The following is a 24,937-nucleotide window of genomic DNA, read 5'->3' on the forward strand; positions in this document are numbered from 1 at the left end:
GTGTCACTTTTGTTTACAGCATGCATTTACTGTCATTCATCTCAACAAATGACCTGTGCAGATGATTAACATTTACAACTCTAGGTATCTCTTTGCTCATTTATATCTTCTTAAAGATTAACTTCCCTTTTAAATCTGCTTAATGTATAGAGACATAATGTTGCCCTTTGGGCATGCACTAAGGCCTTTACACTGACTAGTGAGACTAGTGCTTTCCAAATCTTCTTTGAAAACTTAGATTTTCCTCTTCATTGGGTGCGGGTTTTTATATTCTCTCACAGTGTTTAGATGAGCATTTCTTCAAAAGCCAAAAATGCTGTCAAAGAGAAGCGCACCTTCCAGGCATCATCCTCTCAGCGCCTATGAACTCATGTTTGCAGTGCTCTTTGCCATTTTGCTGGTTCTCTGTGCTGGGTTAATTGCAGTGTCCTGGCTGGCAATCAAGGAATCAGAAAAAGGTGAGTCCCGGGGAGCTGGCTACTGAAGGCACTCTCAGAGGAATGTACCCACTTTAATCGCGTTATCCTGTCAGGACCGTGTATTCACTGCTGTGTCTTTCATGACAAGATACTTATTTGGTATTCAGATGCTTTGCTGTAGTTCACTTCGTAGAATATTAGAAAAATTAGTTGGTCTTTAATTAAAAACCTGCTTCAGAATTCAAACATGAAACAATTTTTAAATATAAAATGTTAAGTATGTTTCTCAGTTTCAACATATAACAAAGTAGGTTTTATAGCCTGTGGGTTAATTCTGATAGGATTTCAATCACAAACATATAAAGTGTTGTTGACTATACAAATTGATAAATAGTTAAAGAAAAGTACTATTTATTTCTAGAGAATGATATATTCATTCTCTTTTTAGGCTAACAATTTTCATTGCAATCATATAAGAGAATGTGGATGTAAATGTAGAATTATAAAGTTCTGAAGCTGCCTGAGTAGCAAACTGTGATAAACAGGAAAAAAATAAGAAGTGGTAACTATTATTTAGAGCGAAATTATATGCACCAACAACTTTTCAAGGATCTCCAAATGCATTCTGTCATTACAACAAACCTACAAGTTACCTTCATATTATAGGTGATGAATCAGAGACAGAGAATTTAGGTAACTTGATTAAATTTGCGTCATTACTGGGTAGTGAAAGATTCCAAACTAGACAATACAACTCTAGAACTTATGCTCTTATATACTATTTACTCATTTATACAGTAAACTCTAAAATAGTGACAGCACAGCAACAACCTGAGTATTGGATTCATTTTTTTCTGAGAAAATTTTTATAGTTTTTAAATTATGAATTACTGTAAATATGATTATATTAATTCTTTTTGAAAACTCACAAAGGTAAAAACCTTTTCATATGAGTGATTTTGTTTTTACTAAGAAAATTCTCAGTCTTTGAGTAGCTTTTTTCCTCTAGTAGATAAGTTTAAATAAGAATTTTATAAATATAATTTGTAGTTTTACAAAATAATTCCAATATAATCCCTCATTTATTTAAATACTATAGTCATATATGAGGAATTTTTTAAAGTGAAAGAGGTCTTATGAATATTTTATATGATTATATGAACAATTAAATAAATTATAGAAGTTCTCTTAGACTTATAGAAAAGCAGCTACTTTGGTCTTACTTAAACACTGTGAATAACTTCAAGGATATGCTAATATCATCATTTGGAAGTCCACTGGACTCTTAGATCTCAATAAAGAAGCAAAAGTAAGTTATATTACAAGTAAAATAGAAAATAAATATTTATAAATATAAACATGATTTAATAGTGAACAACTTGCATAAAAGGATTCGAGTTATATCTATAGTAAAGCACAAGAAGACATAAGACATACTACTTTCAATATACATTGTTTTGCTTTTTATTGGAGATCATTTTAGAGTTACAAAAAGATTGTGAAATGGTTGAGTTTATATAACCATTGCTCAGCTTCCCCTAAAGTCAATATCTTGTATACTAGCATACATAGCACAATTATCATGGCCAAGAAATTAACATTGGTACAATTATTAACCGAACTGCATATTTCATTTATATTCCATAGGTTTTTTTTCATTAATGTCCTTTATCTCTTGAGGATCCAGTGCAGACTCCTACATAAGATTTAATGATCATGCTTCCTCAGTCTCTGATTCATGACTTATTTTCTTGTCTTTTCTTGTCTCAGTTTTTGCTTGTCTTTCACATTTAAGCATGCAAATCCAAATGTAATTTTGAGTATTAAAAAAACAAAGTAGTATAAATGTGTTACATCATTTATGCAATTATAACTCTTTAAACTCAATGTACATTTACTGTTTGAAATATTATTTCTAATGTTTCTTCTGAACTGGGAAATTTGTTGTAAATATATGATAGATTCTGGCTTCTAGAGTCATCCAATTCTGTGTCCCAATTCCATATCTGTCACTTATGACCTCTATTGGTCTGGGAATTTTTATTAGTGAATCTAAGCTCCAGATTTCTCATCGGGGAAATGAAGAAATAACATCTTGTCATACCAGATCAATGTGAGAATTATGTATCATTGTTATTACATGTATAGTCATTGTTGTGCAAGTTTTAATTGAAATGATTCATTTTAAACATGAATATATAGCAAAGGAAGTATTCTGATAAAGGCATACGCAGGACACTTTTAATTAAAGATTTTTAATGTTGACATTATTGTACATGTCCACCTTGTGCCCCCCTTTGCCCACATCCACCTTCCCACACCTCCCCCTCCCTTGGCCTTCCCCACACTATTGCCCGTGTCCATGGGATATGCATATAAGTTCTTTAGCTAATCTCTTCACCTTCTTTATCCAGTCATCCCCAAACCCCTCCTCTCAGGCACCAGCCAGTATGCTTCATGTATCCATGTTTCTGGTTCCATTTTCTTCATCCGTTTATTTTGTTCATTCGATTTCACATGTTAGTGAGATCATATGGTATTTGTCTTCTTCTGACTGGCTTATGTTACTTAGCATACTACACTATGGTCGATCCATGCTGTCACAAAGGTTAAGCATTCCTTCAATTTTGCATCCACATAGTATTCCACCGTGCAAATGTACTACAGCTTTTTTATCCACTCATCTGCTGATGGGCACTTGGGCTGTTTCCAGATCCCAGTTATTATAAACAATACTGCTATAAACATAGGGATGATTATGTTCTTTCTGATTGGTGTTTTGGGATTCTGAGGCTATATTCCCAGAAGTGGAATCACTAGGTAAAAAGGTAGCTTCATTTTTAACTTTTTGAGGAATCTCCATGTTGTTCTCCACAGTGGCTACACCAGTCTGCATTCCCACCAACAGTGTATGAGGGTTCCCTTTTCTCCACGTCCTCGCCAACACTTGTTGTTTGTTGATTTATTGACGATAGCCATTCTGACAGGTGTGAGATGGGACCTCATTTTCGTTTTTATTTGCATCTCTCGGATGATTAATGACCTTGAGTGTCGTTACATGTGTCTACTGGCCAGTAATGCAGGTCTTAATGGTACATTTTAGTACCCATGTTTATATTCAATTTGTTAGCTTTAATTCCTTACACTTTTGAATATTGAGATAATATATTTTCTGCAGCTTTCTCAATAACTTCCCTAATAACAACATTCACCATTTAATGGCAAAAGGTCACACATGCCCATTTTGTAATTATTAGAATGAAAGAAGGAGCTTCAAAGCTATTTTTCAAAGTAGCTCACACAGAAATATGCACAGCAGTCCTCAAGCAGAAGCCAGCAGCGACCCTGGATGCTAGGTGTTCAAGAAATAACTGAAAGCAACTACAAAACTTTTAATGGTCCAGTTCTCACCATGTTTCCCTGAATCCCTATCATAATTGGTGGAAGTTGATCATCCCTGTATTTTCCAACAGGAATCTCAATAGAAAAAAAAAAAAAGCTTGGAAGCATGGAGTATGGATTAGGCTTCAAAGAATGCAAAACTAAAAAAATAGAGCAGACAAGAAGTTTAATATTTAATCTTTTAAAACAACCAGATAGGAGGGTAAAAAGGAGCTGACTGTGAAACACGAAGGCTGCAAAGTAAACCAGAAAAACTACAGCACAAACACATCAAGCAAGAACTCTATGTCTTAACTAGGATATGCATATTCTCTTATAATTCACATGTTAAGTGTTTTATTTCTTATTGATTTATTTAGATGCAGTATATGGAAACAGTTATGAAGCCAGAGGGACCCTGAAGATAACATCAGGAGCTACATATAATCCTAATTTGCAAGACAAACTCTCAGCGGATTTCAAAGTTCTTGCTTTTGACCTTCAGCAAATGGTAGGAGACTGTCTCTCTTCAGCTGGTTTAAAATTTCAACATAGTTTCACTAACTCCTTGCCAAAAGATACATAGATCCTGCTTTCTTGTTTTGAAAGAAATTAGTAAATAAATGTAATATGCCCAGGATGCTTAAATGTATGAGCCTCGTTACTACAGAGAAGGAAATGACCCCTAATCCAGTTCTAAGCAGAACTTAAATATTACTATTGAAATATTGAAACAAAAGTTCAAATCTTAAATTTAATATATTTTTAAACCCTTTCTCTTTTTAGATAGATGACATCTTTCAATCAAGTAATCTGAAAAATGAATATAAAAACTCAAGAGTTTCACGATTTGAGTGAGTACAGCTCAAAATTTTTCTGTTCGTAGAAAAGGAAGCACAGCATCACAAAATAATGATCTATTTGCAAAATAATGTCACTCCTTTTAGGAGAAAAGGGAATATTTTAAACTGTCAACATTGTAACATTGTTATGAGGATTGATAAACTTGCGTATTCGTAGCACATAATAATAATTACTGAATAATTGATCTTACTTTAACTCCTCAGTGTGAAATCTGCAGAGACACAGGGAGGGAGCTGAGGTGAATATGTGCAGCTACAAATACAGTATCTGATTTGCTATGAACAGATGGGGGAAGCTTGCTTATTATACTTCATTTACACTTTAACTCATAAGCGAGAAGGGACCTGTTTAGTTGTGCCCAGAGAACATAAGACTGTACCTAGAATATAGTAAGTGCTCAATACATGAATGAATCTTAGATGAATAGGATCATGACATTATTCTTCTATGGATACTTGTATCAGGAGTTTTCTTCACTGCAAACTACCAAAAGGTTTGAGGAATAAGAATATGAACCAGTAGGAAATTGTGATGCCAGTTAGAATCTATAAAACTAAGTGAATAGGGAAAAAGTCAAAGAGAGGGAGTTTCATTTAAAAAAAATAGAGGAAACTTCTCTTTTCTGCAGAAATGAAATGGAGGAAAACAAGCAACGAAAGCCAAGATAAGCCTCGGGGAACATGACTTATGCCCTTTAAACATTTAAGTAAGCCGGGTGATGGCAGTACACCTTAGTTACAAATGTCCATCTCACATATTCTTTCACATGGAGGTAAATAAGTGTTAGCTTCAGGGCTGCTGGTGCCCTGCAATTGAAAGTAATTATCACAGTCAGGGAAGATGGTCAATGAGAAACCTCCAAGCCTACAACTTCAAATGAAATCACAATAGGAGAACGCCAGACCAGAGAGCAGTGGCCTCATTGTACGTTTTCATGACAACTCAAAGTCACTGCCTATAAAATGTGAATAGCCACTCATTTTACTTTTATTCATGTATCATTTAATACATGTGCATCATTATAATGTGCTGACTAATGTTACTAGGCAGCTATGTAAACAGAGGTGGGCAAAAGCGGGTTTATAGTGGTTTGTATGGAAAGAGACATGCGGGTTATGATTATTACAATAGTTTTATTAACTCAAAAGAATGTCACAATGTAACTGTAACCCTCCTTTTGCCCACCCCTGTACAGTGTGTGTCGTAGGCATGCAGGAGAAAGAAAAATTTTAAAGGACATAGTCTAGCATTTGCTTGCCTGCTTTGGCCTGGAATCCCCCCAGCCTCAGAAGGAAGTTCACCCTCATCCAACAAAAGAAAGAGGTTCACCCTGTTTAAAGCGGTTCCCTCATGTAATGATATCTGAAAAAATTAGGAATCCATTTCCAAGGTCACTATGAACATCATTACTATTACTGTTTTATTTTTTCTTTATAACTTCAGTTGCTAGAAAATTATTTCATATTCTCAATGAAGTCTTTATTTCCTTGGCTCTCACCCACTGATCCTTGTGGTAGTTATTAATATTTTAAAGGATAAATGAATCTCTATTTTCATATCTCAGTCTTTCAAATACCTGGAGACTATTTCCAGAGTTGTTATACTAAAATTAGGTACTCTCTCGTGTTTGGCCTCAGAAACTCACTCTCGCCTTCTATTTCTCCTTCTGCTCCCCTCCCCCACCCACCCACCGCCACGCCGCCACAAGGGGTTTTAGCACCAGTCCTGCCATATTACCTGTACACACTCAAAAGCATCCTGCTTCCTTCTTCACTGCCTGGACCTCATTTCTTCCTTGTTATCTATTGCATTATCCTTAGGATTCATCCTTACATGCCATTAAGAACCAGTCCAGCCCTGACCGATTTGGCTCAGTGGATAGAGTGTCGGCCTGCGGACTGAAGGGTCCCAGGTCCGATTCCAGTCAAGGGCATGTACCTTGGTTGCGGGCACATCCCCAGTATGGGGTGTGCAGGAGGCAGCTGATCGATGTCTCTCTCATCAATGTTTCTAACTCTCTATCCCTCTCCCTTCCTCTCTGTAAAAAATCAATAAAATATATTTTAAAAATAAAAGAACCAGTCCATGTTGCCTCCTCAGGGGATGCCCACCTGCCAATCTAGTCATAGTTAGCACCTCATACCTACAGATAAAGTAACAATCCTCATACTGTAATGCAATTGTCAGTTTGCCTGTCATCTTACTAGACTGTGAGCTCCCTCAGGGCATAGAATGTGTCTTTGACATCTGCATTTTCAGAATCTAGTTAACGTCTGGCTCAGAGTATGGGTCCTATAAAGTCCTAGCAAATGAGTAAGCCATTTCTTTAACACCTGGTTTTGATATCTTGAGTCCTAGGTTAGGTGTCACATGTTTTCCTTTGACCCGTGTTTTATAGATATAAAAATCAGTATACTATACTCTTACTTTGGCTTTAACTTTCTGTTAGAATAGAATTCTAATGAAAAAATAATTCTAAACTAGTTCTCATTGTATATCCACAACATCTCAATGCAGTAGCCAGCTAGCCCTATCCCCACCTACTGTCTCCATTCCTATCTGCAATCCAAGGCTTCTGCTCCTGTTTGCCAGGCTTATTATCGCTGATAGCAGCCTCTTTTATTGGCCCCCTGTCAAGGCTAGGAGGAGACACGTGGATTCTCAGGAAAGGCGAACTTCTCTTCCTCAAAGTGCTATTTTTTCTTAATATTTAGTCAATATTTATTCTGTGAGGGTAAAAGCATGCGTGCAAGATTTTTTTAAAACTTGAAGCTATTGGCCTACTTTGAAGTGAATGGAACTAATTTCTCTTTTCCAGTTTTGTAGAGGATTGAGTGTGGAGATCTGCATTAAACCACCAACTCAGACTTATTTCTCAAGTGTGAATGCTCCTGGAGGAGAGGTGTCTCCAGCACTGGCCTCTCCTCCCCTGGGTTCTGCCCAGTGAAATCCGTACAGAGCATGATATCCATCGCAGAGCTCACTGGGATAGTTCTCTGAATGGGACTTTTCATTTCACATGTTATCATGTGCTGGGTAACTTTGTTTTTACTGGATTGAGAACATTTGCTGAGTATAGACTTTTATATATAGGCCTGGTGGGTTATCCAAACCCCAGCCTTTTCTTTAATATTTAATAAGCAATTTTTATTTCTCTGAATGATGAAGTCACTATATTTGAAACTACATTGTTTCAGCCGAAGAATTTTTTTCTCCTTCTTTATAGCTACCTAGGAGACCAATATAGTCCCTAAACCCTGATACACATTTTGTAATGATTCTCAAATAATATACTTCATCCATGTAGAAATACCCCTCTGAGTTGTATGTGAATGACTTTTAAAAGATGCAAAGACACTTTATGCAAATGTCTGTAAGATAAATTGCAGGTCATTACTTTGGGAGCCTGAGAAAGATAGGGAAAGAAATTCAGAAGCAGGGAAGAAAGTAAAAGCAAGCACGCAAACATGTAAGTTTACTTGGAATAACTCACATATGAAATGGCATATTTCACTCACAGGAAAAGTGGCTGATTCCTAATTAGCTTTATAAATTATTTGAATTTAAAACTCCGATTGATAAAATCAAGAAACAAATAAGTGAGGTCCAACAATATCCACACTCATTGTGAAAAATGCATCTAAACATCCTTTAAAATACCTATTTCCTTTTTTGTTGCTGATTTTTAATTAAACTCTCACCACATGAGTGTGTGTGTGTGTGTGTGTGTGGCGCCACTCGCAGGTCAAGCAAATGGTTGGCCCCCCTGTGGGAACACTTTCTGTTATTCTGCTGTATGGGAAGTGCTTTGACTCAGAGAGCATTTAGCAGCGGGTTCTTTTAATGAAGCGCTGTTTACCCTCGTGGCAGTAGGAAGCTTACTCTGCCCTTTGAGCACAGATGAGTCACAAAGTTAGCAAAGAAAAGACTTCTGTTTACTCAGCAACCCCAGAGGTTATCAATATCATTAAGGAAAATAAGAGATAAGAAGCATTTTGATTTATTGCACACAGGCTTTCTGTACAATGATAGGATTTATCTGCTTTTACAAAAAAAAAAAAACAAACTCAGATATTTTACTGGAACAAGTACTTTGAAGTGAAGACGGCCATTGTTTCTTTTTTATATTCCTAAAGGAAGAATTCTCATTTACCATAGTAAGTAAAATCAATTTCAGAGTGGTGCTACAGAGATCATTACTAAACTACTAAAATAACATCTTAGTGTTCTATTGGGTCAAACACAAATGTTTATTATGGTTTTCCTATTTCTCCTATACGTATACCTCTCTTATCTCAACATTTCCATTGAATAAGAAAACAAATGTTAAAGAATACAGCTATATGTGGACATAGGATCTGTAACTCCTGTCCTTGCAAAGCATAAATTATTAAGTGCAATGTATAATTCACAAGTAAGAAAACACATCTTTCATAAAAGGTGTTTTATGCCTGAGGATGAACTAATCCAGTTACTTTCAAGTCAGTGAAGAAAACTTCCATATTTGTACTTTCTCTACCAAAAATATCTTCCCTCTCCTATTGCCTTAAAAAAATAAAAGCAAGTGTTCAGTCAAATTAAACACGTGGAAATTATATAAAGAGAAACCTCAGATTCAGTCAAAATTAAAACTACTGTGTAACCAAGGAGAAAGAGACATGGAATTGAAGGCACAGAAATTAATGGATTTGTTCACTCTCACTTTATTTTAATCATATTTAATCCTGTCCATTTAATTATTTAAGGGGTGAAGATGTTAAAGAGACAAAGGAAGAAGGAGAAGGTGAGGAGGGAAGGGGCTGGAGACAGGGAGGAAGAGAGAAGCGGGAAGATTCTCTCTCTTGAAAGTATGGAGGTTATAAAATATAAACATATTTCACATATGGGTAAGTTTGAGGAACCCTAAACTAAATAGTTACTAAGGAGCCTTGTCTCTTGCAAGATTTGGTTACTATGATTTAAGGAAATAATTGGAAAGTTAAGCATTGTAAGATTTTTAAATTATTCAATAGAGGTGAAATGTGTAATTATTGTATCAGAGTATCCTGTTTACTTCAAAGATGAAATACCAACTACATAGAAAGGAATCACTTCTGCTAAACTGTGAACCTACATAGTAGCACAGACATTAAGAAGGAATATGCTACCAAGTGCAGATGCTGATCTACCATGATTTTGCAGGAACCTTTTAATTCTGCGTATAATCATGTAGGGAGAAAACAACAACACCTATTCTAAGTTCTACCAAGATAGATATATGGACAGATGGATAAAGAACTCTTCTGGAGTTGACAAAATCCTTCAAGAAGATCATTAACTTATAGATATAGTAAGGATATGAGCATAACTGCCTAAATTTTGGAACTAGTAAACATAACATGCAAAATTTGGCTCTCCCTGATCTAGCTTTTAAGCCTCCAGGTATACCCTGAGTACCCCCAGTTTACCACGGGCTACGGAAATGAAAATCAGCTGAAGTTTGTCTCCCAAGGAGTAGTATCCTGAAAGTAGAGCATGAGGGAAACAGAGAGGTAGGCAAGAGAAGAAAAGTCTCTCAACTATCTCTCCTGGGCCAAAAATGTATTTTTTTGTTGTTGCTGCTGTTGTTTCTTTAAACTGTAAACAAATAACCAGTGAATAAAACTTTTTAAGTGCATGCTGCTGAACAGGGAATAAAATAAAAAGGAAGGTGACTTGGGCTGTATAATTGAACTCTAATGTTATGGTCTGAGATGGCGTAGGCCAGGTAATCCTGACCCTTGACAGTAAGAATGAATACTTGTAAGTCTCTGATAATGCAGGTATGCTTAATGTCTTTTTCTCTCCTTTAAAATGGAACAAATTTGGATATCTTCTATTAAGAATAGAGAAAATTATGAATACAGATTCATTGCTATAAGCTTGCTATCAGGTCTTCATAAACTCTACAGGAAAATTTCCTCTGAAATCAGTGAAACTACCTTAGACTTTTCTCTACTAAGAAATTATCTGTGAGAAATTACAAATCTACACTCTCCATTCATTCAAACAGTAAAATAAGAGTAAATCTCATGAAACTACTTGCTTTGGCTTAATTTAATACAGGTGACCCTGAAAACAGCCTGCCCTGAACATTTGTGTGCTTATGTGGAACTCAGAAAACTCAGATTCCCATTCTGTATCTGTTTGTGTTCCTGGAAAAACATGTTGACTTTTAATTCATTTTTCTTCCTTCTGTAAAATGAAAATAATATTTGATATTGCCTACCTTGTACAGATGTAATGAGGATTAACAAGGTGATAAATGTAAAGAATTTAAAAAACATCTTACATGAATTTAGCACAAATCACCCAAAAAATGCTGACTTTTTCCTCTTGTGTCATTTTTTGCTTTGCAGAAATGGCAGCATTATAGTCAAATTTGACCTTTTCTTTGACCAGTGGGTGTCAGATAAAAATGTAAAAGAAGAACTCATTCAAGGCATCAAAGCAAATAAATCCAGCCAACTGGTCATTTTCCATATTGACTTGAACAGCATTGATATCACAGGTATCTGTGAACATTATTTGATTTCTTTGAATCATTAAGCTATGAAATTAAAATCCTAGCGCTATACCAGGAAGCAATGGGATCACCCTTGACTTCAGGAACATGTCTTATTGCTTGAAGTAACACATTTATCTGAGAAATGTGAAATATGGAGAAACCATATTTGAAAAAACATATCAGTGAGGAAAAGTTTATAAAATATAAAATATCAAAATGTCCTACAAAAAAAAAGAAAATAAAAAAAGTCCTACAAATATTGGCATGTATACATGTTTATGGGTCTCATCATATTCTTGGCATTAGTCTGGCACACCCTGATTTCCCAGAAACCCTTCCTCAGAAAGTGACACTCAGTAGTTTCTGAGTCATAGACATTAGATTACAAGGTCAGGTAGCAAGTCCAGTCTCTAATTGAGAACCTAAAGGGTGAAAGGAACATGAGGGGTCAATAAGTTTCATTCATCCTGGTTACTTATCTATACTAATAAAAGGGTAATATGCTAATTGACTGGACATCTTCTGGACGACCTTCTGGATGTCCTTCCTGACAAAGCCACAGCGGCGAGGCTGAGGCAGAGGTGGTTAGGGGTGATCAGGCCAGCAGGGGAAAGCAGTTAGGGGGATCAGGCAGGCAGGCAGAGTGGTTAGGGGCAATCAGGCAGGCAGGCAGGTGAGTGGTTAGGAGCCAGTGGTCCCGATTGTGAGATGGATGTCCAACTGCCGGCTTAGGCCCAATCCCATAAGACATCCTTTGGTTTCCTTCAGATCTTATGTAATTGTCATAGTTTTGTTAAGGAAAAAAATACACATATTTTTAAAACTATTAAACATGTTAAAGAGTGAAGAAATAGCTATTTTTTATGTGAAAAGCACTGTATACTCAAACAGGACTTAGTTCCCAGCAGATATTATGTACAAGATTATTTTGGTGTCTTCCATAAGTTTTGGAGCAACACCATTGGTTCTAGGTCTGACAAGACCAGGTGTGTAATATTACATTAGCTACCTTAAATATAAGTTATATTCTATATAACTATGATAAATAGATATTTTATGAAATGATTAAAATAAAGCAAACTTTTTACATAAGCAAATTTTACAGAGAGAATATACAGATTCTGGAAATTCATCAAATGTATCACAATAAAATAATAACAGCAGCATTAACATGAGATAAGGTAAAACAGGAACCCTAATTGAATGAATATTCCAACTGCACTCAATGTTTTGTACGTCCAAGCCTCAAATCCACTTTGCTTTATTATAGCATCTTTGGAGAGTTTCCCTACGTTGAGCCCTGCAACAACTTCAGGTCAGTACTATGACATTTTAAAAATGAACTTGGTGACCATCAAATTCCATGACATTACAGAAAGATTCCTTTTTAGTAGCTGTTTCTGAGACTCTTAGTCTTTATATTAAAATGTAAGAAGCAGACATTTGGTAAGAAATAATGTAGTTTATAATAGACAGGTTTCCTAACGCCCAGTTACATCTGCCAAGGATATGCATTTCCAATTCCATATTTTACACTCTATCTACATAGGTATACATGCATGAGTGTGAGTCACTGAGGAGTCACTGAGCATGTCTCTTTACCTCTCTGAAAATCTGTTTCTCATAAATCATGAATGACATAATTTTTCTGAATATTTCAGAATTTATATATGTGATCTTTAAAGTTAAAAGTGTGTGTGTGTGACCCCAAAATAAAGCTCTGATCATAGTCTTAGAGATGAAACCATAACATTTATGAGGTCACTAGGAATGAGGGAAAGAAGGTTTAAAAATGAATTGCACAGCTTGGAAAGGAGATTGTAAGTTTGAATGTTAACTTTGCTCTATTCCAATATTTTCTTCACTTCCTCTTTCTAACTACAATTGATCACTACTGCTCTTTAAAAGTAGAACTTTGTTTTATCAAGATCACACCACTATCAAAATAGTTTGCTTTGGGAAATTATCAATAATTTTAGAATTAACTGAGTTATCTTAAAATGTAAAATTATTCTTTTATAGAAAAATCACTTAAATTGAAGTCATAGCTAAGAATATTAATCTTGGCTCTACCAACTCTTTACTTCTCTGAAAATCTGTTTCTCATAAATTGTAACTAATACAATCTTTCTGAATATTTCAGAAGTAATACCAAATATCAAATTTATATATAAATTATTTTTAAAGCGAAACTTGTTATAGAACCATAAAGACACCAATACTGTTGGTATTCTCTATACTCATGACCATTTTTGTAATATTTGAAAGCCTCTTTTTAAAAAATATTTACTTGGGCCAGGTACTATATTTTACAAACATTACTTCATTTAGTTCTCAAAATGATCCTGTACAGAGGTAATAATTTTTTTCACGTAAAAAGAGCTATTTAGTGTCAAACTCAGGAATTGAAAGCAAGTCCTTTGTACCCCAAAGCCTATGGTCTAAGCATAACCCAACCTTCTATTTCAAATAACATCAGATTAACCTAGAACATTTAAGTCTACAGCCAGTACAAAATTAATGAATCCCATATTTAGCTATTATTAATAATTTTAAAACATCATCTTTTATACTTAAAACATCAAAGATGGCCTGGCCAGCATGGCTTGGTGGTTGAGCATCAATTTATGAACCAGGAGGTTGAGGTTTAATTCCTAGTAGGGGCACATGCCCAGGTTGCAGGCTCGATCCCCAGTGTGGAATGTGCAGGAGGCAGTCGATCAGTGATTCTCTCATCATTGATATTCCTATCTCTCTCTCCTTCCTCTCCCTTCCTCTCTGAAATCAATAAAAATACATTTAAAAAAATAAATAAAAGATGCCCTAACTGGTTTGGCTCAGTGGATAGAGCATCGGCCTGTGGACTCAAGGGTCCCAGGTTCGATTCCGGTACAAATGATATATTCTCAAGTTAATAGGTACTAATAATTCAAAGTAACTTAAAAGCTGTCAAGTTGAATGTTAAACAGGAAGAATATACAACAAATTCCAAATAATCAGTTTAAAATATAATAGTTGTTTTAATGTCATTTTCTTTTATTTTACAGGCAAATTAACAACCAACAGTCCTCTGACAACCACAGGTCAGTTTTGATAATATCTTTTTCGTTTTAAAAAAGTTTTCACTAATGTTTCATTCTAGGCTTCTGAGAATTCTCTAACACAGTAGTTAATATTACCCCTTTTATAGATAAGAAAACTGGAGCTTTAAAATGTGCACTTTTAGCTTTAGATTTACCAAAAGTTAATAACATATTTTGTGCTAATGCCTGGATTGTCCGACCTCAGTCCAGTCCTTTATGAGAACTGAGGTTATTATCTATTGCTAAGAATGCCACCAATGGGATAAAAATGTAGGTTTCAGACATGCTTGCTCCTTTCTATGTTAACTTTAAAAATAAAACAACCAGATATTTTACACAAAATTGGCTTACTCAGGAATTGCCGAAGGAATTGCAATTTGGGACATGCAAGCTATGACAAAACCAAGAGAATGTTACTTTCTAAAAAAGTGGGGTGGGGGGAGCAGCTATTAGAAACAAGATGCCATTGGAAGATAGGGGAGTTTGAAGTGTAGTGGCTTCCCATTGGCTGAGTCATGGTGGTTTATTATTGGCTGAGCCTGTTGCTAGACAAGGAGAAAATCTTTCTCCTGCTAAAATCTGCAAGGTACATTGAGTGTTGTGTGTGAGAGAGCTTCTCCTGCCCGGCTTTCTGACTTCATCTCAAATGAGATTTTTAATTTATCTTTATTGTTAAAAGTATTACAGCTGTCAACCTTTTTTCCCCCTTTGACTCCCTCCATCCCAGGCCTTTGAGGTGTGAAAATACAAATACATTTTAAATGAGATTTTTTTAAATGTATTTGTATTTTCACACCTAGTAACACCCACAGGTACTGGTTGCCAACTCCCGGTGTGTATCTTTGATGTGACAATATATCTGAATTTCTAGCAATTATCTACTGTTCTTTTCCTGGTGTGTATCTTTGATGTGACAATATATCTTAATTTCTAGCAATTATCTACTATTCTTTTGTCTATCTGCTGGTTCACTAAAGCAACTTCTCTGGCCCTAACTTAACTATCATGTTGAATGGCCTACGTGTGTCCTCAGTCTCATCCAGTAAACTCCATACAGGCAATATTGCATAGATCTTCAGCTCCTAAAATAATAATGCCATTTTTGTGTTATTGTTACATACATACATGAAGAGGACATTTCTGTGTAAATACCCTTCTGGGTAAGACTGAATAATTCTTGTATGAAATGGTTGATGTGATGTTTGAAAATCGAAGAATGCTTTATGAAACAAACTATCACACCTCCAAACTCATAGAGGTCTTTTATGATAGGATAAACCTGCCTGCTGTTGTATTTACTTGTTATTCATATAGTTGTATTTACAAATATAGAAAAATAAAACTACTCTTCAGGCCATAGTCCCTTCTCCAAAGTGAAAGACTATGGCATCTACAATCACCTTTCAACACACTTTCAAAGCGTGGTCTTAGGATTGATAAAGGTTAGTTTGTTTAGCCTAAAAGTAAACTGAAAAAATAATTGAATATATTAAGATTAATTTATTTTCAAATGTTGAAAGTCAGTAACAAATATTCAAATTAGTATCCTGTTTTCTATTTGTCTGTCTGTGAATGATTCATATAATCCAAGTTTTTGAGGAACCCTTAGGTTTATAAAATATCCTAAGAGAAATATGTGGAAAGACTTAGGGGAGAAAAATCAATGTCAAAGCAAGAAATCCTTGGACTTAACTTTTTCACTCTTACTCTCCTAAAGATATAGCCATCAAAAATATAAGAGGTGGCTGAACCATATGCCCAATTTCCTCTAGCCAAAGAAATGATGAATGGGGGACAAAGAACATAGGGTAATACTCCTCCCATACTTTTCTCTCCTGGGGAGTAGAGCAGGAATCTCCTTTCCTACAAGAAAACCGCAGGAACGGGTTAAGCATACATTTAGTCTTAGCTTTCACATTTTAAACAGTTGTTATTCAAAATGAAAAGAAAAAAGTAACATACAACTCTCAGTCATTAAAAAGGCATGGTAAACCCACCACTAACTAAATTCACCAGTTACTCTATATGTAGTACTTGGCAAGCTACTGAGTCTTTTTAAACTTTATATTAATTGTCCAAAAAATAATTAAAATACATGTCTTAGAGAGTGGTCATGAGAATTAAGAGAGAGAAAATAGATACCACAGTACCGTCGCCACTCATGACTAGCATAAAGAGGGACACAACCAATGTTACATCCCTACTCCCTTCCTTATTCTGAATTTTTTTTTAAAAAAATAGTTGGCTACATTTTTTAACAGAACTTTCAAAAACTAAACTAAGATTAAAATGAGATGATTATACTCAGTAATACTCATTTTAATTGGATCAGTTATTTGACAAAAAAAATAAAAGCACAGAAAACACAAACTTCATTTCTGAAACTTCCTATTATTGGAGACTGTATTGAATTACCTTAATCAATCCTCACAGAATTATAAGGTAAGTAGGTGGAAAAATATCATATTCCCTCTTTTATTGGATCCATGAGTTCCAAATCATATTTCCCACTTATTCCTCTCAGCCGGCAAGATACTATAGATTTATAGAGGGGAACGAGGCAATTAAACTTGAAAACTGCAGTTTCCAAGCCATAATTTATTATGAATATGCTTTTCAAGGATGTTAAGTTTATTCTCATGTTTATATGCCTGGGAGACAGAGTTTGAGAAAAATCAACAAATGCATGCATCATATACCTGCCGTTAATACTATTATAAATTATGCCAAAGAAAATGTTTGTATGATAGCGGGTACAAAGTCCATGAGGACTATGCTCTATTGTTCAACTGCCTTTGTTGTCAATTACCGTAAAGTTTTACTAACCCATTTGGAACACTAAAGGAGAGAGATAAGAACTAAAGTTACATTTCACTGATTGATTTCTGGGCTGCTAAAGAGTACCTAGAGGGGTGGTTTTGGGCAATTGTTCAAATGCTTGCAGGGTTTGTAGCATACAGCTTGTCCTAGTCTTTTGTTACTTACTGTGTAGGCAATTATTGCAGAAACACAAAGTTTCACTATCATGGGCTTTCTCAACCTCATACAAAAATGCAATCTTGCTACCATTCCACTAGAGTTTGGGGACTGAAGAAAAATAATTGGCTGATTTAATGAAATTGGGTCAAGAGAAGCTAAGGTAGAATTACGTTCCTCAGTTGAATTGCCCCAAGACTATAACACAGGGACTTTTCTGACACCAAATGCATTATGACTTGAAGTGCTTTTCTTTCTCTACATTTAAGAGAACAATATTAATATATTGCTAAGCACTGAAGACCCTTCGGTGCACATGATATCAGAACTGTTAAAGTAGCTTTCCACTGTAATTTCATTTGGATTGACCCACCATTGTCTTGCTAAAAAGATTAAATTTGTTCTATCAAAGTGGATGAGAATTTCTGTAAGGTGAGAGCTCTTTTTCCAATACAGTGTAGTGAAATGCTGTTGGTCTCTAAAGGCAGGCGTTCTAGGATTCCGGTTCTACTTCCACTGCTAAGCAAGCTATAAGGCTCTTGGGCTCAATTTGTCTCAAGTAGCATCGCTTGGATGCTTAGTATTATTAATCCCATTTAAATAACAGGGATAAAATAGCCCAGCTGACATGGCTTAGTGGTTGATCATCTATACTAATAAAAGGATAATATGCTAATTAGACCAGATAGACCAGACATCCTTCCAGACAAAGCCATGGTAGTGGGGGCTGAGGCAGAGGCGGTTAGGGGAGATTAGGCAAGCAGCACAGGCAGGTAGGGGCGATCAGGCAGGCAGCATTGGCAGTTAGGGGCAATCAGGCAGGCAGGCAGGCTGGTGAGGGGTTAGGAGCCAGTGGTCCTTGATTGGAGAGGGTACAGGGACACCCTCCCCCCCCATGAATGAATTTTGTGCACTGGGCCTCTAGTTGACCTATAAACCTGGTCTGGGGTTGTGGGTTTGATCCCCATTGGGGAGCATGCATGAGGCAGCTGATCAATGATTCTCTCATCGTTGATGATTCTATCTCTCTTTCCCTCTTCTTTCCTCTCTGAAATAAATAAAAATATATTTTAAAAAAATAAATAAATAACAGGGAAAACAAAAATCTAAGATTTACAAAATGTGATTTTCAAATTATTATCTTGCATTAACACTTTTTATAACTGGTTTGAAAGGAAAAAAATGGATTTCAGCCTTTCATCCTCCATATGCCAAGCACAGGGCCTGCCCAAGTAGACACAGGAGGTTCCTCACCCCAAATCACTAGAAATTATTATAACCTTGGAGCACACTGAAGTAATCACGCTGAGTTTATACTGAATCTTTCATGATACAAATGTAAATGGATAATTAAAACTTTTCATTTGCAGAATTCCAATTGATTCTAGTTTACCTTTGGGGTTTTCATAATATTCCAGGAAATTAACACCCTGAAGATAAAATATCATATAGATATAAAAATATGTGCAGGTCTTTTCCCACTCAAGATAATAGTAACTAATATCCAGGGAATTTGATCAGCTTTTAATAAACAAAACCAATTAATATTCTCTTAAAATATAATTATTTAGCCCAGCCAGCGTGGCTCAGGGGTTGAGCATCAACCTATGAAACAGGAGGTCAGGTTCAATTCCCAGTCAGGGCACACGCCCTGGTTGTGGGGTCAATCCCCAGTGGGAAGCATGCAGGAGGCACCTGATCAATGATTCTCTCTCATCACTGATGTTTCTATCTCTCCCTCTCTCTTCCTCTCTGAAATCAATAAAAATAAAGAAAAATCGTACAATTATTTAACTCCTTTCCTGAAAATTCTCTATTGAAAAGTATCTAGAAAAAGTACCTAGAAAAGACCTAGAAAAAGAGAAATACCAGAGCAAAAATTAAGGAATGAAATGGCAAATAGAGTAGTCCACAAGTCAAAGAACTCTAGTTTTAAAAATGAAAGGTCATTTTTTTTTAAGAACTGGCATCTGGCTAATTTCTGTAACAGTTAATGCTTTAATCAATGATTTTGTTGGAAATTGTCACCATATATGTGTATGTAAAATGAGGTAACAATACAATCTAATAAACAGCTAAACCATACTGCTCTTATATAACAACTAGAGGCCCGGTGCACGAAATTCATGCACTGGTGTGTGGGGATCCCTCAGCCCAGCCTGCCCACTCTCACAGTCCAGGAGCCCTCAGGGGATATCCTACTGAAGCCATAGTCTGGCCGCGGATGCTCAGAGCAGGCGCCTTGTGTGTGTGTGTGTCCACTGGGGGCCTGCCCCCAGCCGCACTGTGGAGGCTTGGAGCAGGCGCCCCTCTGTATTGATCTCTCAAGCTCCAGGCCATGCCTGTGTGTTGTTCTCTCAGGCTCAGGGCCAAGCCCAGCCCCTCCTCCTAAGCTGGTCGTGACTGTTATGAAGTCCTGACCTCATTTGCATATTACTTCTTTATATATATACTAGAGGCCTGGTACATGAAATTTGTGCATGGGGGGAGGGGGGGGTGTCCCTTAGCCTGGTCTGCACACTCCCCAACCTGGGATCCCTCTTGCAATCCAGAACCACTGGCTCCTAAGCACTCACCTGCCTGATGGTCCTACCTGCTCTTCCCTCCTGGCCTGATTCCCTCTAACTGCTCTCCCCTCCTGGCCTGATCCCCCTAACTGCCTATCTGCTCTCCCCTCCTGGCCTGATCCCCCTAACTGCCTATCTGCTCTCCCTTCTTCTCCGCGCCTTCAGACCCCAGCACAGGAATGCTGAGAGCATTTTGCTGAGGCCCCACCCTTGTCCTGATGCCCCCCCTTGGTCTGGGGGGTGCCATGGGCCTGCGTGTGCCTCCGCTCGAGGGGGGGGGGGCGCCCCTGGTGGCAGCCTCATGTTCCCGTGGCGCAAGTCCCCACCCCCGTCCCGGCCCACCAGCTCCTGCCTGCGCATGCCTCCATCAGGAGTGGCCTCTGCCTCCAAGGCAGCATTACTTAAGCCCTGGGCAGGCCTGCGTGTGCCTCTGCTGGGGGCAGAAGTCCCCGCCACCATCCTCGCCCACCAGCTCCTGTGAGCGTGCAGCCTGTTGACCTGTTGTGACTGGGACACCATTAGGACCAATTAGCATATTACCTCTTTATTATATAAATAGATTATATTTTCCATATTGGTTTCAAGATGAGGAACTTCTTGCCCTAGTCAATTTGGCTCAGTGGATAGAGTGTCGGCCTGCAGACCAAAGGGTCCCAGGTTTAATTCTGGTCAAGGGCACATACCTCAGTTGCAGACTCCTCCCCAGCCTGGGCCCTGGTCAGGCTCATGCAGGAGGCAACCAATTCTCACATTGATGTTGCTCTCTGTCTTGTCCTCTCTCTTCCACTTTGTCTAAAAATCAATGGAAAAATAATCCTTGGGTGAGAATTAAAAATATATATATTCTCTTTCTTCATTGACCAAGGCAGCTGAAAAGTATTTCTGAAACAATCTATAGAAATATAATACAAAATAAGCTAGAGTTACTAATATTTCTACTTTCAAATCAAAATACTTCAAACTAGAGTCATTTTTTAATCCCACCAGCTGTTGCTCTTATATTCACTACTAGGGGCCCAATGCACAAATTTGTGCACCTTGAAAGGAACTGTGGGCCGTGAGGTTGCAGTGGGTACAGGGTTGGGTCTTGGCCCATCCTCCGCCTGGTCTCTCCACTGTGGCCCCCGGTCCCCTGTCTGCTGGCAATCTCATTCCCACTGCCACCACGCCCACGTGCTGACAGCACAGAGCAATTGGGGCTGATGCCAGCAGCGGGTGTGAGCGGGGCCGGCACTGTCAGCGGGTGCGAGCAGCCAGTGGGACCGCGGCAAGTGGGAGCAAAGAATTTTCAGTTACCACCAGAGGCTCACCCCGATGACAGCAATCGGCGCCCCACCTTGGTCTGGCACCCCCACTCACCTGCTCCACTATCCTGCCATGGCCGATACCCACCATGTTCTGTGCATGCCCCCTGGTGGTCAGCGCATGTCATAGCGACCGGTTCGGTTGGTTGTTCAGTTGTTCCACTGTTTGGTCTATTTGCATAATAGGGTTTTATATATATAGATATATAGAGAGATATAGATTGTAAATAATGACACTTAGTAATTTAACTGGCCACTCCAGAAGTACAGGTATCATTCTTAGCACCCACATCCCTTTGGTCAGGAACATATCTGGCCACTAAAGCTCACCAATTTTATTTGCAAAATAGCAACTGAGTCCATGTCCCATCTCCTCTTCTAGTGCAAGAGTTCCAACCCTCACTAACTTTCTCCTTGATTATTGTAACAGTTTATCTTGGTCTCCTCTTTCTACATGACTCTCCACTTGGCTCCAGAATTATGTTATTAAGACATGGACTGGTCATATCACATAGATATCTAAAAACTTTTCATGCCATTGCCTATAGAAAAACATATTTCTAACATTTTACAAAGACAAAATAAGTCCCCTAGTATTTGGCACAACACTCCCTACCTTCCATGGTTTTCACAAACATCTTACCATCCAGAGAAGTTAGATTCACCTGTTTTCCACATATGCCCCTGTCACACAGTGTGTACATTCCATATGCCTCTCTTTCTGGTACATTTCTAGGCATCCTTCAAAACCTACTTTATGTAAAGATGTTTACAACCTCTATCTCAAAAGGAAAAAAATTGCCTAATCCTTGGTGTTCCCACAGCACATTTTTAGGTTTCTTTTTAAAAACTAACTAGAGGCCCAGTGCACGAAATTCGTGCATGGGCAGGGTCCCTAGTGGCTGCTGGCCACGGCCTCCCTTCCCAGCTGCCAGCTGCTGGCCAAGGCCTTCCTTTGTTCCACACCGACCCCTGGTGGTCAGCGCACATCATAGCAAGCGATCAAACTCCTGGTCAGTGGAACTCCCTAGGGCAGTGGTCAGCAAACTCATTAGTCAACAGAGCCAAATATCAACAGTACAACGATTGAAATTTCTTTTGAGAACCAAATTTTTAAAACTTAAACTATATAGGTAGGTACATTGTTATTAACTTAATTAGGGTACTCCTAAGGCTTAGGAAGAGCCACACTCAAGGGGCCAAAGAGCCGCATGTGGCTCGCGAGCCGCAGTTTGCCAACCACTGCCCTAGGGGACACTTTGCATATTAGGCTTTTATATATATATAGATTAATAATGACCCAGTCTCTCACTAAACTCCAAGCTCCATGAGACTAGAGTCTTTGTCTTACTCCTCCCTTTACCTCCCTCCCTTAAAAATGTGTTACACAAATAAATAGACAATAAATACTTATGGAGTGAGTGAATAATCATTAATGACATCAAAGGATCCCATGTGGTTTTGAGGTTGGATCTACAGCATTTAATAGGCAACAGATAGAGATATGGAGCATCAGGGAGTGAAGCTCCCATGGGAAGTATTAGAACAGACAAAGTTTACACCTTCCTAGCTATATCCCCAAATCTGAATAGCTAGAATTCTATTAACTACTATTAAAATGAGACCTAGAGTGCCTAAAATAAAACTTTTTTGTTGTTTATTTATTTAGCAATCATTTTTTGGAATACTATTGACACTCCACCTTTCATGAGTCAGGGACTTAATGATTAAGGACTCTTTTGATTATTATTTCATAGATACCAATGGTTATAGTATGCAATTTGGGTTTAATCAGTATCCTTTTTATCATTCTTTTTAAATGTCTTATATGGGAATATTCTGTTATTTGTGAACAGCTCAGATCTTTATCCTGTTCGATTTTTAGATGTTAGGTGATCCATGAATTTCCCAAATGTTTATATCCTTTTTAATTGGAGCTAATTACAAAAATCTAATTTAGTTCTATATATACTCAGCAACTCTGTCCATAAATGTTCCAAATTAGGTATTACCTTAGTAGATTCATTGACATAAGCACTTTTATTTTTGCAATTAATTTCATAGAGCATTAGGGGAAATTGCAGAGTAAAATATGATTTTAGAGCCCAGCAGATGGCAGTGTAGTGCTGGTTTTAAGGTTAAGAACAATAACCCCCCCCAAAAAATGCTATTGAGTTTAAAGATTTTCAAAAACTTTAAACCATCTTTGTTATTCTAATCATAGACAAAAATAATCAGATTGTCACACTGCTCTGAAAAATAAAAACATATGTCTTTATCTAGTGAGCATAAAACAACATGTCCTTTTTAGAATCACACCTAAAATGTCCAAGTTAATTTCTAGAGTAAAATGTGTTTCTTGCTGCATCTCAGTGTGTAGGCATATAGAAGAGATGAAGGTGAAGGACAGCACAGGCTGAGAGGTGCACATTGATCAGATCCAGGCAAGAGGTGGCACAGAACGCTTCAGGGGCATGTCTTTCCTGTTAAGAACCCCTGACCCAAGAAGCAAACAAATTTTGAAGGAAATAGTCATTGGATTTTTTCCACTGCTCAATATAGCACTGTGCTGGGAATTTTAAGTATTTTATTTTACTATAAAATGGCTTTTGTTGACAAATTTTTCTCTACAGAATGCAAACCTTGATTTCAGCCACAATATTTTTGAATAATATGTTTATGAGTAAATGAACTGATTACCAGTAATGCAGATGCTGTGGAAAACATTCCAACAAATTGTCCCATATAACGTATACAACACTCCTAGGAGGTGTAAACATTAGGGGCCAACTGTCAAAACTGTAGTGTTGATTTATCAAGGTTAAAACAAAATAAACATTCATATTTAACATCTATGAAGAATTTGTTTAATATAAAATTTTAAATTTTTACAAATAATTGATATATTAAATGAAATTAATATTTCCAGGGGAAATTGAAATATGTGCTTATAAGTCAGAATCTAAATGACAAAAATGCATACTAAATATCCAAACATTGTACATATGGTAAGAAATTAAATCTAATATGCATTCAGTAAATTTACAAATTCAATCTTTTTTCCTAAAGGCAATGTCTCAGTGAAGTGCCCGCCTGGTTCAAGGCCTTGTGCTGATGCTCTAAAATGTATCGCAATTGATTTATTTTGTGACGGAGAATTAAACTGCCCAGATGGTTCTGATGAAGACAATAAAACTTGTGGTAAGTAATGTTCCCTCCCTATTCTCTTCCCCCCCTTACTTGATGTAGACCATGTACACATACCGTTGACCTTGGAGACACCCAAACCTGTGGAGAATTTCTATAAGAGTTTATTTGAGCCAAATTGACAACATGTGCAAGGGAGCGGATCTTTAATGCTCTGGGGATGAGCAATTTAGTTCTGCAGTGTCTCTTATGCATTTGAAATGAAGGAGGGAACATAAGGAAGATGGCACAAAAGTTGGAGAAAGCAAGCCAGGCATTGATTACAGGATAGTTACTATCATGTGCTCTTGTACTTTAGAAGAAGAGGTTTGAAGGGGAGTCACATATTCGAAAGAGTGGTCTGAAAGAGGGGAAATTTCAAAGGTATATTAACTTAGATGCCCAGAAAGTCTGGACAGGACTTACTTAAGGCAAAGACAAGCCTTTTACTAAAAAAAGGTATATACCAGGAGTCACTACCCGCTGTGACCTGCCCATAGAACTCCTTTTCTCATCCACAATACATAGACCCAGACCATATATATATATATATATATATATATATATATATATATATATATGAGGCCTGTTGCACCAGGAGATTCATGCAATAGGCTTTCCCTTCCCCTGG

The 24,937-nt window shown here is 37.2% G+C and overlaps 1 protein-coding gene across 1 annotated transcript in view; it reads left to right on the plus strand.

Moving 5' to 3' along the window:
- Nucleotides 1–313: 313 nt before the first annotated feature.
- The window catches only part of TMPRSS15 (transmembrane serine protease 15), a 99,997-nt gene continuing 75,373 nt past the window's right edge, over nt 314–24,937 (plus strand). The window contains exons 1-6 of the mRNA XM_006097005.2: nt 314–458; nt 4,181–4,311; nt 4,587–4,654; nt 11,042–11,193; nt 14,238–14,273; nt 24,190–24,321. Coding sequence (XP_006097067.1) covers nt 314–458; nt 4,181–4,311; nt 4,587–4,654; nt 11,042–11,193; nt 14,238–14,273; nt 24,190–24,321 — 664 coding nt within the window. The remainder of the gene's footprint in view (nt 459–4,180; nt 4,312–4,586; nt 4,655–11,041; nt 11,194–14,237; nt 14,274–24,189; nt 24,322–24,937) is intronic.

The sequence above is a fragment of the Myotis lucifugus genome, unplaced genomic scaffold, assembly GCF_000147115.1.
Source record: "Myotis lucifugus unplaced genomic scaffold, Myoluc2.0 scaffold_193, whole genome shotgun sequence".
Classification (NCBI taxonomy): Eukaryota; Metazoa; Chordata; class Mammalia; order Chiroptera; family Vespertilionidae; genus Myotis; species Myotis lucifugus.